We start from the raw sequence: 15,810 nt of genomic DNA, 5'->3' as shown, positions 1-15,810 counted from the left end.
CCTTTATACTGCCTGGCTACCTGCCTGCAGGCAGAGGGGAAGCTGGCAGGAAACCTGTTTTCCACCTCAGCTCCCCTGCACTGAGGACACAACACAGGAGACCAGCAACACTTCTTACTTGTTGACTGTTTAGTGAAGAAGCTGGATATAATATTCTGGCTCACCTGGAGCTCCAGATGGCTCACTGCCCCACTGGGAAGATAAGCAATGGCATGGCAGACACCAATCGGACAGAACTCTGTGCCACTCTGCCTTCAGAGAAAACAGGTCTGGCAGCTTTGCAGTTGGCAGTTCGGCTGCACCTGAGCCAGTCTACACCTGCAAGAGCCCCAGTGACCTGTTCCAACAAGTCCCAGGCCTGGGGTGCCCACCTGTGCCATTCACAGGAGGCTCACTGGAGAGGCCGACACACCATCTTCCACGTCAGCAGTGTCCACAGCAATTCAGAAGTGAGGTCGGCGCTTTCGACCTGTGTATTTTGTGTCTGCTCGTACCTCCCTGTGAAGAAAAGCAGAGAGCAACTCAGTGTGACACACAGGGAGGGGAAGGGAAGCTAGTTCACGGCAGGAGTTTGAATGGGTGACAGACAGCAAGCCAGCGTAGCACAGTCAACCTCAGCAGAGGCAGGACCCAGCTAAACTTACTTGCCCTGTCTTCGCCTGCGCTCTTTCTTCTCAAGAATCCAGTCCCGGCTTTTCTTCACAGACTTGCCCTTGGTGTTTCTGAACCGTGTCCTACAGAGACAGCAGACAGCAGCTGGGGAGGAACACTTTTGTGCCCTGGAAGATTTCCGCCCAGACCTAGGCATGCCTCATAAAAACAGCGGGTGCCTTCCCCCTCCCCAGGGATAAAAGGGGGCTCAGGAGCACTGTGGACAAGGCCCACACGGTCCAACTCCAGACACACAGGAGGAGGCAGGCTACCACCAACCACAGCTTTGAGCCAAGGGACACCTACCCTCCGCAGGCCGCAGCAGACCAGCACTCCCCTGTGCCACATCTGACATACCAGCAGCGTGCGTAAGCACAGCCACCTTCCCCTTGTCTGCTCTACTCTGAACAAAGCAGACAAAGCCTCTGGCTTCCCAACAAGTTGCCCGTTCTGCTATTGCCTTCCAAGATGAAGTACCCCCTGGACTAAGTGAGCAGAGCACAGCAGTGTAAGAGGCAGGAAAACATGGCAGCCACCAGCTGCTGGCAGCCATGACGATTTTCCTCTGTTTTTTATTCTCTGTCTCTCCCACTGGCTGCAGGGGGGGCTCCTCCCTGCACCACTACTATAGGAGGAGACCTCGCCAGCAGGAGAAACCACACAGGGCACAGCTGTGCACAGTCAGACAGCAAAGAACTTGACAGAGGATGGAAGGGAACACCAGGTTTCAAGTACAGCAGCCTGCCTCCCCACCAAAAAAAAAAAAATAAATGTTTGACATAACCAGAACTGTAAACAACCTCCCTTCCACCACCACTAACCCATGCTACAGTGCTGAGCTGAAGAGCTGAGTGCTGGACAGAAAGCGCACCTCAATCTGAATGCTCAGCTGAAGTTCCAGGGTGAGCATCAACAGCAGCTCCCTGATGCCATAGCAAAGCCCTCTAGTCAAACCAACCTGTTACACTCCTTGTGTCTGGGGCCCTTCAGTAAGATAAAGCAGTGCCCATCTGGGCTGCCGGCGGTCTTCCCAGTATCCCCAGTCCCTTCCCTCCCACCACTTCACACACAGAAGCACTGTGGTCCTCGATCAGCAAAACTGAGCACTTACATCCCCTGAAACTGGGGAGGACTTGAAACTTCACCCCACATACAATACCTCTCACTGGTGAACTTTGCCTGGTGTATCTCTTCTCCATCAGCACACTCAGTACCAAGGCCCTGAAAAGCAAAATTAGGAACTTTCACCTGGTGCAGACAGAGCTAGTGGTCACTGCCATCTAAATAAATTAAGGGAAACACAGTGCTCTATAAGGGGAGGGACTGGGACAGGAGTAAGCTGATCTCCCAGAAACTGTGGCACAGAAACCAGACGAGAACAAAGAAACGTAAGAGTGAAGCCACATCTGCATATGCAGTTGTCTGGTGTGACTCCTGCTCACCCACAGCTCTTCCACATAACCCAGCAGCCAGGAAGGCATTTCTGCTGCTAGGCGGAGTTCCTCACCTTTGGTAACGTGCCAGAAGCCCCAACAAAGAGGCAGAGGAAGAACCTGAAGGGAAAAAAGTATGAGGAACATGAAGCTGAGATTCAGCATTTGATTCCCAGTCCCCAAGCAAGACTGGGATCTTCTATTATAGAGTCAGATCTAAACTGTCACCTCTGCCCAGGATTGAATCGTGGAAAAGAGAAAAACAGCTTGTAAAAATCACTGCTGAAGCTATGCCTCACCCCACACATTGCCCATTCACAGAAACATAGGACTCACTTCTTGGCTTTGGCGCTGTTGGGGTAGTCTACCACCATTCCCCCAGTAAAGCCAGCTCTCATGGCTTGGGCCGTGATGAGCTCCAGCTGGAAAAATAAGCACATGCAAATGTCATTCACCCACAAGCAAAGCCCAAGAGACTTCTAGACTCAGTCACAGCTAACTGTGTATGCACAAGATGGGTCAACCCTGCTTCTATTAAACCCTACACCAAGCCCCTAGCTCTGCAGTTCCATCCAGGCAGCAGCCTGCTGTATTTTTTTTCTCCCTGCTCCTCCACCTTGCCTGCATTCAGTGGAGCAGCAGACTCTCCAGGAGAGGTATACAAGGCTGGATTTTCCAGCCCTTGGGAATTACAGTACAGTGCTGACAAGTACAGCCCAGTCTTCAAACCCAGTCACATAGGCAAAAATCCAGCACAGCACATTTAGATCAAGTCCTGTCAATTTCTTTGATTTTAAGGCACAGCCCAAAACAAACTGTGAAGCAGCAGAAATTGCGTATGGCTTTCTTCTTATTGTTGTTTTTTTCCTGGCTCTTGCAGAGCTTTATGGATGGCAGGAAGGACAGAGACACAGACCTGATGTGGGGCAATACCATGCATTCAAAGCCTCAAACAGCACACAGGTTTTCTGCCTTGCTCTGCCTGTTCCTCTTCCCCACCAAGTGATATCTTGTACCTGTTCTGAATTCTCAGGGTACAGCTGCAGGACGGCTCGGGATCCTTGGGCCTATGGGAAATAAAGTCAATCACAACCCTGTTAAGACAGGGTTCCCCTCTGGTCACCCAGTCCCTAGCCCCCAACTCCTAAAACCTCCTAGAGAACTCTCCCAGCAGAGCTGCTCAGACTGCAGAGTCAGCTTCTCCGCAGCACAGCAGGGCATGAAGCTAACAGCAGGGATTACAGAAACACAGGGCACCATGCAAAAAGGAATGCAGACAGGAAATAGGTGCTCCTGCTAGTCTTATATTTCAGTAGCATTTACTTAAAAAGTCTTCCTAAAAGGCACCAGTGAGGACACAAAAATAGGCAGAGGCCTGAATGAGAGAGCCTGACACTTACCAAGGCGGTATAAAGAGTTGAGAAGAATTGATAAAGGCGTTTTGGAGGACTGTGCGACTTCTTATCAGCATTACAAAGCCACTGCACTGCGGAAATACTGAGAAAGAGAGCAAGACCCTCAAGACACCGAGCCATCGATTCTTTAGCAGAGCCCATAACCTCCCTTTGAGCTTCCTTTCACTGTTAAACTTGTGTTAGGCATCAGGGAAACTAATTAATTTTCCCCATGTAACTTTGCCTTCCACTTTGCAGTCAAGACACTACAGGAATCCCTCTTGAGACTCCCTAAGCTATGCCACAACCCAACATAGCACAGCAGTTATTCAGGCTTATTCAAGCACAACAAAAACACCAGACATCTCCCCCAGGCCAGGTGCTCAAATAATTCAATGCTTGGTTGGGGCCCTTGCATAGCCCACAAGCTGCCATACAGGTTTTGACAATGAGCAATCCCAAACTGATTCAGATCAGTAACAGACAGCCCCTCCTCCTGTCCAGTACCTTTATGAGGTATTCTCTAAGAAAAGTATTTCTTTCCCCTTCACCTCAAAATCAACCATCAAGCTCAGCTGTGAGGTCAATCCCTAGGTCAATGTCACAGGAATACTTCAGGTTTTCATCCTAGGTGCATGTCTCAACTCCCCTGATGTTATCTCCACCTTCACTTTATTCATTTCAATACTCTTCCCAGCTCACTACCACAAAACACAGACAAGCATCTCTTGGGAAACTGCTGCTTCTAACATCTAGAATCTCAGCAGCTTGTCCCAGAGAGCTGGAGTCAAGTTGGCATGGAGCAAACAGAGTGACAGATAAGGACAGTCACAGTCAACTGTCATGCAACATAAGCAGACCATGTATACAGTACAAAATATGTAGTTATGCAGAGTATCAAGAGAGCTTGGTTAGGTGCACAAACTCACCTGATACAGCCATCAAACATGCCAGGCCTGAAGGGAATGCCGTGACCCACATCTGCAAGAAGAAGGTCTCCTTCCACCTCTCTCTCCACAGCCACATCTGCACAGAACAGAGGACAGCTCATGGTACCAAGCTCACGCCTTCGGCAATCACCTCTGAGGTGAAGTGAGCGCTAAAGGGGAGGAGGGGCCACTCACCCAACATTGCAGGGCTAATGTCCATGCCAATCCAGTAGTGCCCCTCTTCAGAGATAAAATCCCCGCTCAGCCCAGAGCCACAGCTGAAGGGAGGAAAGTGTGGTAACAGATCACGGGCCTTGCCAGACAACGCTCTAGGACAGCCACCGCACAACAGCGACATCCCCCTCTGTTAGTCCGCAGCAGACACCAGCGCCATGCCGGGCTGAATCCCCGCAGGCCTGCGTGCTGCGCCCCGCCGCTGGGCCCCGCTCACCCCACGTCCAGGAGGAGGCACGGCCGGTCCTCGGGCAGCCCCAGCAGCTCCACGGCCCGCTCCGACATCTGCGCCTGGATCTCCCTCACCCGGGAGCTGCAAGGCAGGGCAAGGGAGGGCTCAGGAAGGGGCGCGCCGGACCCGGGCCCCACAGCCGCTCCCTCAGCCCAGCCCAGCCCAGCGCAGCGCAGCGCAGCCCAGCCCGCCCCGCCGTACTTCTGCGTGTACTTCCGCGCCTCCACCTCATCGTAGAACTGCAACGAGAGAAGGGAGAAGGAGGCGTGAGGCCCGGCCCCGGCCGCGGCCCGGCCCCGGCCCCGGCCGCGGCCCGGCGCCGCCGCCTCACCAGCTCGGGCGGCCCACGCTGCTCGGGCCGCCGCCCGCCGCCCGCCATGCTGCCGCGCGCCGTCCCTGCCCCGACGTCACCGCCAGGCGCCGGCGCAGAGGGCGCCGCACCCAAGATGGCGGCGCGCGGGCGCTGAGGCGGCGCGGCCCGATGGAGCCGGCGGCGCTCGGTCGCCTGCGGCGCCTCCTGCTCGCCGCGCCGGGCACCGGCCCGGTGCCGGGCCGCGCCGGGCACCGGGGATGCGGCGAGGCCTCGGGTCCGCGCCGCGACCTGTACGAGGTGCTGGGCGTCCCGCCCACGGCGACGCAGGCGCAGATCAAGACGGCGTACTACGAGCAGTCGTTCCGGTACCACCCCGACCGCAACGCGGGCAGCGCTGCCGCCGCCGAGCGCTTCGCCGCCGTCAGCGAGGCCTACCTGGTGCTGGGTAGCGCCGCGCTGCGCCGCAAGTACGACCGCGGCGTCCTCAGCCGCGAGGACGTGCGCGGCGCCCCCAAGCCCTCGGGCCGCCCGCCCGCCCCCAAGCCCCCGCCCGCCCGCGCCGCCGCCTCCGGCTCCCGCCGCGGGCCCGTCCCGCCGCCCTTCGACTTCGACGCCTTCTACCGCGCGCACTACGGGGAGCAGCTGGAGCGGGAGCGGGCGCTGCGGGCGCGGCGGGAGCAGCTGCGCCTCCGCCGGGAGGAGGCCGCGGCCCAAGGCCGCTTCCGACTCGTCTCTGACCTCTCGGTTGGGCTCCTCTTTTTCTTGGGCGTTGTCCTGCTCTACGGCCTCAAGTAACGCGTGGGCACCAGCCCAGCTCCACCGCTGCAATGGGACAACAGAGCTCACTGGTGGGCAGGGCCCCTGCGCCCACGTCATGCCTGGGCTCAGCTCCTCAGGCCGTGCCATGGCCCTTCTGCCAGTGCGGTCTTCAGAGATAGTGTGCGACCAGCAGGCACTGTATGTGGGCTCAGCTCCTCAGACTGTGACCTGTCCCCTTTGCTGTGATCTTTAGAGACAGCGCGTGGCCACAGTACGTGGCTGTGATGTGTTACCTCTGCAGGTGTGACCTGCAGATACTGTATGACCACTGGATACCACATGTGGGCCCTTCTCCATAGGTTGCAGCGTGCCCCTTCTGCCAGTATGACCTGCAGATGTCGTGCCTGATGGGTTCGTGGACCTTGGTTTGTGGACTCTGACGTGTCTCCACCATCAGTGCTGCTCTTTGACCCTGGTGGGAACCACGTGTCTTCTCTTGAGCCGCAGTGGAGATTAAATGATTGACAATGGTGTTTGTGTGCTGTGTGTGTTCGTAGGGGATGCTCTTGCCAATGCTGACTAATGACTCCCTGTGGTTTTCCGTTAATCTGAAACTAGCCACCTTCATGCTTTCACACTTGTTACTATATATTTGGGGCATTTTGGGAGCATTGGTTTCCAGACTTCATCGTTGCCTTTGTCTCCATTCAGGATTTGCCTCACTCTGTGGCGAGTACAGAAATTTCAGCTTCAGCAGCCTTACAAGAATGAAACCTGGTCCTACAAGAATGAAACCATGTCCTAGTCAGCGTGTGACACCACCTAGAGATGCTGCCCAAAATACTTTGGTATTCAGAACAGTCTGTCCTGTCTAGGGCTTGCTAGGAACTTTGCACAAGACTATCTCGTATAGGCCTTTATGGCTGGAGCGGTACGCTTCTGGACACTGAGTGGTGTTATTTGTGTTTTACATGTGTCTAAGCATCATTTGCACAGAAGAGTATTTACCTATTTAAGTACGGAGTGTTTTAGGAACATTTTAGGAAATGTTTAGGAAATGAATGTTTTAGGAAAGATTGTCTCTAAAAGCTTCTGTGTTTCCTTTGGTGCAAGCTTCCCCTGTACTATTTGAAGAGAATGAAGCTTGCTATAACATGGTATTGCAATGCTTACCATGCCAGAGGTATTGTCTGCATTGCTTTGCACTATATTTGGTGGGCTTGGCTGCGCCTTCTGTGCAGAAGCTGAGCCCTCCCGTCTCACTGCAGTGACCCCGGGTTATGTTTTCTTCCAACATAAACTTGTGAAAGGAAAATGCCTAACATTTTACAGCTGTGGAGTTCCGTGATACTGAACTGAGCCTTATGCAGTAGCATGTCAGAGTGTAATGTATACCGGTGCAGGATATATGCTGCTATAGGAGAGTTTTCTGCCTCTTCTGGAAATAATTTTACTAATTCCAACTGCAGGCGCTCAAAAGTGCTGCGTGTTTGGAGAAATTCAGCCTGGGAGCACATAGAGGGCTTTCCAGGATCCTCTTTGGTTGTTGTTCCCCCCCTATGTGGGATAATAGTCCTGAAACATCAACATGTCAAGGGCAGAGGGAGCTTGGTGTTCAAAATTGGCTATGAATTGAAAGCCTCTAGAGCTGTGGCTAGTGCCATCACTGATGCATTTTTGTGCTGTAAGGCAAGTTTCTTGAAAGACCAGAGGCTGTTTCCCAGTCAGAGTTTGGCCAGTCTCTTGCAGGCTGGAAGAGCTTGGCAACAGCCATGCGAAGCAGTGGGTACTGTACAGGAATACATCTCTAGTTCCTGGTATCATGGGTTGTAAGGTTTTCAAGGCAGCCCTGCCAAACACTTGTCTTCAAGATTGATCTTTGTCTCTGTGTGTAGTGCCGAGGCCCAGGGCTGTGGGCTGTTCCTGAGTCAAGCCCTGTATCCAGCCATGAACTGACTTGCAAGCAGGGAGTGGGTTGGTGCTGCACAGAACAGGAAGAACTGAGACTAGTTAGTGTGCTCCCTGCTTAACGCTGGGGATAGAGAAGCACTTCTATAAGCCATCTGGCTCTCCTGCTCTGTGCCTGGTGCTTGTGTCTGAAATTGGAGGGTGAAGTATCCAGACACCAAAGCTGAGCTAATCTATGTACCGAACTGTGAGTGGCTTGGGCAGTGTAAGAAAAGAGCAAAAACTCATGGGCTGAAATAAAGACAGTTTAATGGAGAAAAAACAAAAACAATAAACAGTAATCAACAACAACAACAACAAATCACCAAATGATGCACAATTCAATTGCTCGCCATCTGCTGATGCCCAGCCATTCCCCAAGCAGTCCCCTAGCTTTATGGTTCAGCATGACGCTGTAAGTTATGAAATACCCTTTTGGCTGTCCTGGTTGTGACCCATCCCAGCTTCTTGTGCACCCCCAGCCTCCTTGCTGGCAGGGTAGTATGAGAAGCAGGCAAGTCCTTGGCTCGGTGTAAGTACTGCTCAGCAACAGCTAAAACATTGATGTGTTATCAACATTATTCTCAGACGTCCAGGATACAGTGCTATACCAGCTACTAAGAAGAAAATTAACTCTATCCTAGCTGAAACCAGGACACTGGTCTCCAGATCACCACCTCCATGCTGGTTGGGCCTGAGTGCTCTGCTGCTCCAGGAGGGATTTTGGATCAGGCACATACTGGCTGGAGGTAGTCCAGAATCACAGACCTACTGCCACCTCCCAGCACATGAAGTTTCTACACCTTCATTGTCTTGTGTTAATACTGTCATCATGTTTAATATTTCTCCTCTTTCCCAAGTTGTTTCCCTAATGGAAAGCTGCCAGGGGCAATTGGTTTTCCATTAGCCAAGTGAGCACAGTCCTTGTGGAGTACCTGTGCCACGAGTGCCAGAGGAAATCCATCAGTATCTAACTGTAACAGCAGTGGTGTAATGGCAAGGGATTGTGTGAGTTGCCAACATCAGAAGCTCAAGGTGGAAAAGGGGAGGAAACAGGACAAAAGCAGAGTTTAGCTGTTGCTACACTAAGTTGAATGAAAGCTCCAGGTAAACTGAGATAAGTCTGGATTAAGCCTGCCACCACCTGAGACCTTGCAAGGTCAGGGCATTGCCCAGAGAGGAGCAGGCTGTGTGAGCAGGGTCCTGAACAGCACCAAGGGGACAGCCCCAATGCTCACCTGCCCTGGAGTTGCTGGGCAGAGCTCTGTACCCTAGCCCTGCTGCTGCTGGGCCCCAGTGAAAGGTCCTGGGGAAGGGCTGCATGGTTGGCAGCACCTGCAGATGTAGGGACGGGTGAGGCAGCTTCCCTTCCCATCAGCAGCATCCCCTGCGGCAACTCCTCTGTTAATGGAGTTCCCTATTAACAGCCCTGCTGCCAGCTTGGCACCTGCTGTGCAGGGAGGTCCAGCTGGGGCAGTTTGTTGTGGCTATGCCACTTGCTGGCCAGCCCAATCCTGCTTTTTATCCTCCAGTGGAGCAGGGTTGTGGCTCAAAAGGTCTCTGGGAGGCTGACAGGGGTAGCCCTTCTCTGCCTGGTCTCCTGTCCCTCCCAGGCTGGGGCTGCTGCTCACCCACCTGGCTGGGGGGAGCAGAGAGGCCACGCAGCCAGCAGGGCGTGCACTCCAGACCACCCTTCCCCAGTTTGGCACAGGAATGAATGTGGGGGCACATTCCACACACAGTAGCAGCTCTTCCTCTTCCCTGGAGCAAGTGGAGGCAAATCCCCTCTTCGCCTCCCCTCTGCCCCCCCCAAAAGGCCTCGTGGTGGGTGGTGGCCCCGTGGGGCATGGGTGCTGGTGAAAGTGTCACTGCACAATAAGGAGAGGCACAGGAGCATCGTCCTCCCCAGCAGGACCCTTGCTGCTTCTGTCAGTTCCTACCTGTTACTGATGCTCCCATCCTGTGGCTCTGTGCAGGACTTTGTCCTCCCAGGTCTGCTTGCGTAAGGGACTGGAGCTGCCAGAATGGCAAGGTGCTGCCCGTGTACTCTGGAAGCCAAGAGGCAGGCAGCCAATGGTGCTGTGCTCCCCAGAGGCGTGCATTGCACTAACCCTGTGTGTGCTTCCCATCAGGACCACTGTCCTGGCCCCAAGCTGGATAGACCCAGCTCCAGGTTTGGGGCTTGGAAGAATCTCCTCAGCGCAGGGAGTCATCTTGTGCCAGTCTGCCAGGGGGCCACCGGATGAAGAAAGGTAATGGACTACTGGGTTTCCAGGGCCTAGCCATGTCATCCCACTGAGTGGGGCCAGCACCCGGGGGTGCTGCAGGGCTCCTACAGACAGAAAGACACCCAGGGCTGCTGCAACCCAGCAAAGGCTCCTGACTCACTGTGGTTTTGAACTGTTACCTTCAGTAAGATAGAGACATTCTGCCTCCCTGGACTTGGGAGAGGTAGCTGCGCACCTTGAGGATTCACACTCATAGGACCAGATTAGGCAGTCACTGTAAGGTGACTCAGTAGCTGCTTGGGCTAGGGCAGGTTGTTCTGGGGCTGCTGATAAACCCATGCAGCACTGTCTGGGAATGCCCAGTCTGGGGAGCCATGCAAGGCAGGGACTGGGTAGAAAGGCTGACCATTTGTGCCTGGCTGTTTTTTGGATGGCTTGGCTCCTCATTAATGGTCACATGTGCTCTAGTGCCCATCCCAGTGCTGATTGTGGTCCCATCTTGCAGGGAACTGACACAGCTTATAAGCGTTACTGACATTCGGCCCACACAGGTGCCTGGATCTGGGTTCTGGCATGCTCTATCCTCGTACTGTTTCCTTGGGGTGTTTTCCTCTTGAAAGTGCCTTTCCTGAAGAGCTGTGATGGCCTTCCTCTCCCAAGTGAGCATCCAGATCCCTAAGGAGAAGCCTTGTGCTTGCCCAGCAGCACCCCTCTTGTGTGCACATTCACAGCTCTCATAGCTCAACATGCACGTCACTTGGGCCCATGTCCCCATGCTTTTCCCACAGCTCCCAGTCATCTCAGGCAGCCTCCCATGCAGCCCCTGAAGGAGCCCGGATAGCTGTCTGGGGGGCTCCAGGACACTGCATCCCAGCCCCTGCCAGACACAGCCTTGAGGTGGTCCCACGTGGAGCTTGCTCCAGGAGAGGACTTGGCCAGTGGCCACAGCGAGGAGGATGAAGCAAAGACCAAAATTACCCTCTAAAAGATGCTGGTTTGGGCCAACAGGGTCCTCCAGGACAGGTTGTGCACATCCTCCCTGCCTGTGCCATGGGCAGTACTGCAAGAGAGCACCGGGCACTCAGCTCCATGCCCAAGGCACCCGCCGGGCCCTTTCCCTTCTCTGGGAGCTGGGTATGGGAACATTGCGCTTCAGTGGCTTCAGGTCCTGCCATGGCTGCACGAGGTGCAAATAATGGTCTGTGGGGTGAAAGCAACAGTGCAAACCCTATAGCGAGGGATAATGAGGCCGTAGCCAGGACCCTTGACCAATGTGTCCTGCACAGGGACTCTGGCCAGAGCCTGGGCACTGGCCTCGAGGAATAGCAACCTCTTGAGATCTGTAGCATGAACCTTCCTTACAGTAAAGCTGAGGGTTAAACTGGCCTCCTATGTGCTCCTACTCACTCCCCTTATTTCCCTAGTCACATTAGTGTTGTGGGGCAAGCCAGAGCCTGACCAGCAGTCAGCCATGTCCTGGCACCATTTGTTGAAGGGATGAGCATAAACTGAGCATGGTGGGACCCTGGAAAGGAGGTGCTCTGCAAAACAACAAATATTCCAGCCACCACAGTCTTCTGGCCTGCCAATAAAGTGACAGCATTCATTTCGGTGGCTGGTTCCTGATTTATCTTAGTCTTAAACCTGTTTGAACTGGTTAAATTGGATGACTGGCCTCAGTGCCACAGGTGAGGGTTGGGGTTTGGAGCATGGGGTGGGGTACCCTGGGTGAGGGTAGCAGTACTGCCCACCTCCTCCCTGGGTGCAGGAGCACTCATGGGACTCTGCAAGCTGCATGGTGAAGGGGGTGATCAAGCACTGCCAGCCTACAGTCCATATTTTGGGGTGCTTTGAAGCCAGAGCCCTGTGCTTCTTTGGATGATTTCTAAGCTGTCTGCACAACAGGGCCTCCTAGCTGGAGGGTAGATAGACAGCTGGGGAAAACAAACAAAAAACCCTGCAACCAGACAGCGACTGAAAGCATAAGAAGAGCCTGAAAACAAATCAAAGGCTAGAAACAGCATCAACACACCAGCACAAGAGACATCCCAGTACAGGGAGCAAGTAGGCTGCCTGAGGGCTATCCTGCCTCCTCCCAGCTTTGTCTCACCATCCATTGCATGAGTTTAAGGAAAGACTCCCAGATGAGTCTCTGGGGAGCAAGGACTAGCACAAGAGGGTGGATAGGGAGTGTGTACTAAAAATACTGCAGGGCTGGGGGGAGACCTGCACTTCCTGCACCCTCCCTGTGGCAGCCCTCACCATCCCCACAATGCCGATGGACTGGGCCAAGCACAAGGACAATGCCTGTGCAAACCTGGCAAGTGTCGCCCCCACAGCCACCTCCTCCCCACCCCTCCTGTACATCTGTTCACAGACAGGCCAACAGGGGAACACAGAGCATGGAAAAAAGTCTTTATTTAGAAAGCATGTGGCGCCCAGAGCTCCTGAGCCCTCTTCCCTGCCTCCTCCAACCCACCTGGGCTCTACTGACCCCCACCCCAATCTCCCATCACTGTTCCTCTTGCTGTCGACACAGACATATCTTTCCCCACAACAGCTCACCAAGCGCAGCATCTACTGCCTGGCCACACTTGCTACCCCACTGCATCCTCAGCCAAGCAGCTCCTTCTCCACAAGTACCCACCCCCTGTACCTGCCCAACAGCCACCACAGCCTCAGGGCCTTGTGGACACCCCTGCGTGCTCCCTGGCCAAGACCATGCAGCCCACAGGGCACAGCCCTGCCCCTGTTCTGTTACCGGTGTGGTGGCTCCTGCTTCTGGTGGCGTGGCAGCTGCTGCACGCAGAAAGGACGGGGGCTGAGCAGGGGGACGTGTCGGACAAGGCGCAGGGGCAAGCCCATAGGGGTGTCAGGGTAGGGGGCTGCTGGCTGCTTTCCCAGGGCTGGGAGATGGCGTTTCAGAGGTACAGCTGGCATGGCAAAGGGCACAACAGTCTCTGAGGGGATAAGACAGGCAGGCACGAAGTGATAACAGAGATGGAGGTCTTTGGGGGTTGCTCCGCTCCACAGCGGGGCAAGGCGGACTGGCGCTGGGCTGACTTGGGCACCTGGGCGCCCCATGGGGCCTGCAGGGTCCCTGTCTGCCCTGCCTTTCTGCAGCAGCTCCTGCAGTTTCTCCAGCTGCACCCGGCAGATGTGAGAGCGTGTGCGGCTCTGGCAAAAGGATTCCAGAAAGGCATCAAGGGGCAGGTCTTGGGCCAGGAACTGCTCCATCTGTGCCTGCAGGACAGGCAGTGGGCAGTGTCAAGCAATGAGAGCTGCAGGACCATGGAGGGAGCCCAGGTGGCTGAGCCCCTGGACTGTTCTCCAGGGTCCTGCACACAGGAGGGCACAGGCCCCAGGCGAGGAAGGGGCAGTAGCACAGGGGCCTCATCTGACTCACCTCTGACTCTGCCTCGGAGGCATCCAGCTTGGCTTGGAGCTGGCCAAGGGCACTCTGTGGGCTCCACTTCTCCAGGTATGTCTCTGTGCCGGGAAAGGATGGAGCTGCCAACAAACCTCCCCCCACATGTCCCCACTGCTGGGATTGTGGTCTTTCCCACTCCCAAGCATGAGGGGAGCTCTCCCCCCTCAACAAAAAGCCCCCAAACACATCCCTGGAGCAATCTGCACAGCAGAGCTTGCATCCCACCATGGCAGCTGAGCGCCAGTTAACACCTTACACCACTCCTGATCACAACCAGGCCATATCCCCATGCATGTCTGAGGGTGCTGAGCCCACCCTGGCCTTCCTGTTAATGCAGCATTCTCTGGACATGCCAGCCAGCCCTGCACAGCTCTGCCTTACCCCCCACTCACCCAGGCGCTGCTGCTTGTCCCAGCATGCTTCTTGTATCTCCTGTAGCTCCTGGTACTTGATGGCTAAGGAAGCCTTCCCGTCCTCCAGCTGTGGGCGCAGGGACAGGTTCTCCCTGGCCAGGGTACTGTTTGATGCCAAACACATCTCCCGCTCCAGCTGCAGACTCTGAAACTACGGGGATACAGGGTTCACACCGGGAGGCACAGCTGGAGCCACTCTGAGCCATGGAACCTCCCCCCATCCCCACCGTCTGCTCTGTCTCAAAAGGGGCACGTCCTAGGGAAAACTCATCCACAGCACAGGGCAGGTTACCTTGAAGGTTAGCAGAGCTCACTGAAAGGCCTCATTAGCTAATGAGGATGTCAGGAGAGAGGCACCCTCTCCTGCTGCACACACATCTTCAACCCATGGAAAGCAGAGAGCAGGCCAAGTGGAAGTATGGTGAAAACAGGCTTACATTAACTTAAAAATAACGTCTCCATTCCCGCCAAGCAGCACAGGACCCATGGGAGCCGAAGGGCACCCCTGGATTATTCCAGCCACCTTGGTGTGAGCTGGGGGAAGGCACCCAGGCGTGGGGGGGCGCAGCTGGGGGGCTCCAGGCGGGGAGCAGCTGCCCCAGGGCTGCGGCACATCCCTCGGCCGTTTCCTCCCTTGCTGCCGTTCCCCTGCAATCGCAGCTTTGCCTCAACAGGGAGAGCAGCGGAGGCAGAGGCTCTGACCGCGCTCAGGTTTTCGATGGGTGCGACGGCTGCTGCCCCCCCACCTCCCGGCGGCAGCAGCAGCAGCAGCACCGGAGCAGCCGCAGGTACACGCACAAAGCTTCCCCCGCGGCCGCCGTGACCGAGGCGGCGCGGCTGGGACGCCAGGCCGGCCAGTGCCCGGCCAAAGAGGGACGGGGTCCGGACCGCCCAGCCCCGCTCCTCGCACGGAGCTGCCGGAGGCCCCGAGCCCCGCCGAGCCCCTACCTTCCTGCTGAGGCGGGCGGCGCGCTGCAGCCGGGGCTCGTCCTGCAGCAACGCCCGCAGCTGCACCGTGCTCAGCGCCGCGAAGCAGCGCGGGGCCTCGGGGGGCGCCAGGGGCCGGGCCATGGGCCGGGCACGGTCGGGACCCCGCCGCCGCCCGCGGCACCGGGAGCCGCGCGCCCGGAGCCCCGCCCCGCCCCGCCCGCCTTAACGGGGCCGCCGGGAGCGAGGCGCTTCCGCCGCGCGCTGTACTGGGCTGCGGGCATGCTGCGCCCGCTGTGTGCTTCCTGCGCTGCACTGCGCCTCGCTGCGTGTATGCTGCAGGACCTGCTCTGTGCACCCTGCCCCCCCCGTGTGCTTCCTGTACCCGCTATGCGCATCCTGCACTGCACCCTCTGTGTGCATCCTGTGTTGCATTGCACCTTGCTGTGTGCATGCTGCACCTGCTGTCGGCATCGTGCACTGCGCCTGCTCTGTGCATCCTTATATTGGGTTTATGTGGCAAGGATTTTGTTGCGAGGGGGGGAGGGGAGGAGGGGAGATGGGGTGGAAAGGGGATGGCGGCAGGGATGGCCTCTGTGAGGAGTCCAGAAGCTGCTCCATGTTAGATAAGGGCCATTTTCAGCCATCTCCAAAAGGGACCTGCCACTGGCTAGAGCCATGCCAATAAGCAAGGTTGTCTGTACCTCTTAGAGCAGATTTAAGAAAGGGAAAAAAAATGCTACACAGCAGCAGCTGGGAGAGAGAGGAGTGAAAAACACCCTGCAGCCACCAAGGTGAGTGCAGCGGGAGGGCAGGAGGTGCTCCAGGCACGCAGCACAAGTTCCCCTGCGGCCTGTGGAGAGGCCCCTGGTGGAGCAGGCTGTCCCCCTGCAGCCCATGGGTCCCACATGGAGCAGATC

General features: G+C 56.0%; 2 protein-coding genes and 1 non-coding gene across 7 annotated transcripts; all 3 read right to left on the bottom strand.

The window, feature by feature from the left end:
* Positions 1–114: 114 nt before the first annotated feature.
* On the bottom strand, positions 115–12,617 carry BUD23 (BUD23 rRNA methyltransferase and ribosome maturation factor). Of its 5 annotated transcripts, none has more exons than XM_040532187.1 (12): positions 5,622–12,617; positions 5,075–5,112; positions 4,859–4,954; positions 4,603–4,685; positions 4,408–4,504; positions 3,485–3,581; positions 3,101–3,151; positions 2,421–2,506; positions 2,159–2,204; positions 1,811–1,872; positions 645–734; positions 115–498 (listed from the first exon to the last, which is right to left on the bottom strand). In XM_040532187.1, the coding sequence occupies exons 1-12, from the start codon at positions 6,090–6,092 to the stop codon at positions 444–446; spliced, it is 1,272 nt and encodes a 423-aa protein (XP_040388121.1). In that variant the 5' UTR covers positions 6,093–12,617; the 3' UTR covers positions 115–443. The 5 variants fall into 5 exon arrangements, 4 of the variants coding, with proteins under 4 accessions (XP_040388121.1, XP_040388124.1, XP_040388125.1 ...); XM_040532190.1 differs by having other exon boundaries at positions 5,925–12,617; XM_040532191.1 differs by lacking the exon at positions 5,622–12,617 and adding an exon at positions 5,205–5,595.
* LOC121058110 lies at positions 1,156–1,291 on the bottom strand. The gene has a single exon (XR_005814077.1).
* Positions 12,521–15,427, bottom strand: VPS37D (VPS37D subunit of ESCRT-I). Its single transcript, XM_040532194.1, has 4 exons — positions 14,912–15,427; positions 13,943–14,114; positions 13,527–13,609; positions 12,521–13,363 (listed from the first exon to the last, which is right to left on the bottom strand). The coding sequence occupies exons 1-4, from the start codon at positions 15,032–15,034 to the stop codon at positions 12,878–12,880; spliced, it is 864 nt and encodes a 287-aa protein (XP_040388128.1). The 5' UTR covers positions 15,035–15,427; the 3' UTR covers positions 12,521–12,877.
* Between the last annotated feature and the right edge of the window lie 383 nt (positions 15,428–15,810).

Source organism: Cygnus olor, chromosome 20 (assembly GCF_009769625.2).
Source record: "Cygnus olor isolate bCygOlo1 chromosome 20, bCygOlo1.pri.v2, whole genome shotgun sequence".
NCBI classification, from domain to species: domain Eukaryota; kingdom Metazoa; phylum Chordata; class Aves; order Anseriformes; family Anatidae; genus Cygnus; species Cygnus olor.
This window is presented reverse-complemented; position numbering and strand designations above follow the sequence as displayed.

Bases quoted from the DNA above. Each gene is read 5' to 3' on its own strand.
- BUD23 (XM_040532187.1), bottom strand. From the start codon at position 6,092: ATGGCACGGCCTGAGGAGCTGAGCCCAGGCATGACGTGGGCGCAGGGG. The intron at 4,686-4,858 runs GTGAGCGGGGCC...TCCTCCCTTCAG, and splicing joins TGCCTCCTCCTGGACGTGGG to CTGTGGCTCTGGGCTGAGCG. The intron at 3,582-4,407 runs GTGAGTTTGTGC...TCTCTTTCTCAG, and splicing joins ATGTTTGATGGCTGTATCAG to TATTTCCGCAGTGCAGTGGC.
- VPS37D (XM_040532194.1), bottom strand. From the start codon at position 15,034: ATGGCCCGGCCCCTGGCGCCCCCCGAGGCCCCGCGCTGCTTCGCGGCG. The intron at 14,115-14,911 runs GTAGGGGCTCGG...GTATCCCCGTAG, and splicing joins CCGCCCGCCTCAGCAGGAAG to TTTCAGAGTCTGCAGCTGGA. The intron at 13,610-13,942 runs GTGAGTGGGGGG...TTCCCGGCACAG, and splicing joins GGACAAGCAGCAGCGCCTGG to AGACATACCTGGAGAAGTGG.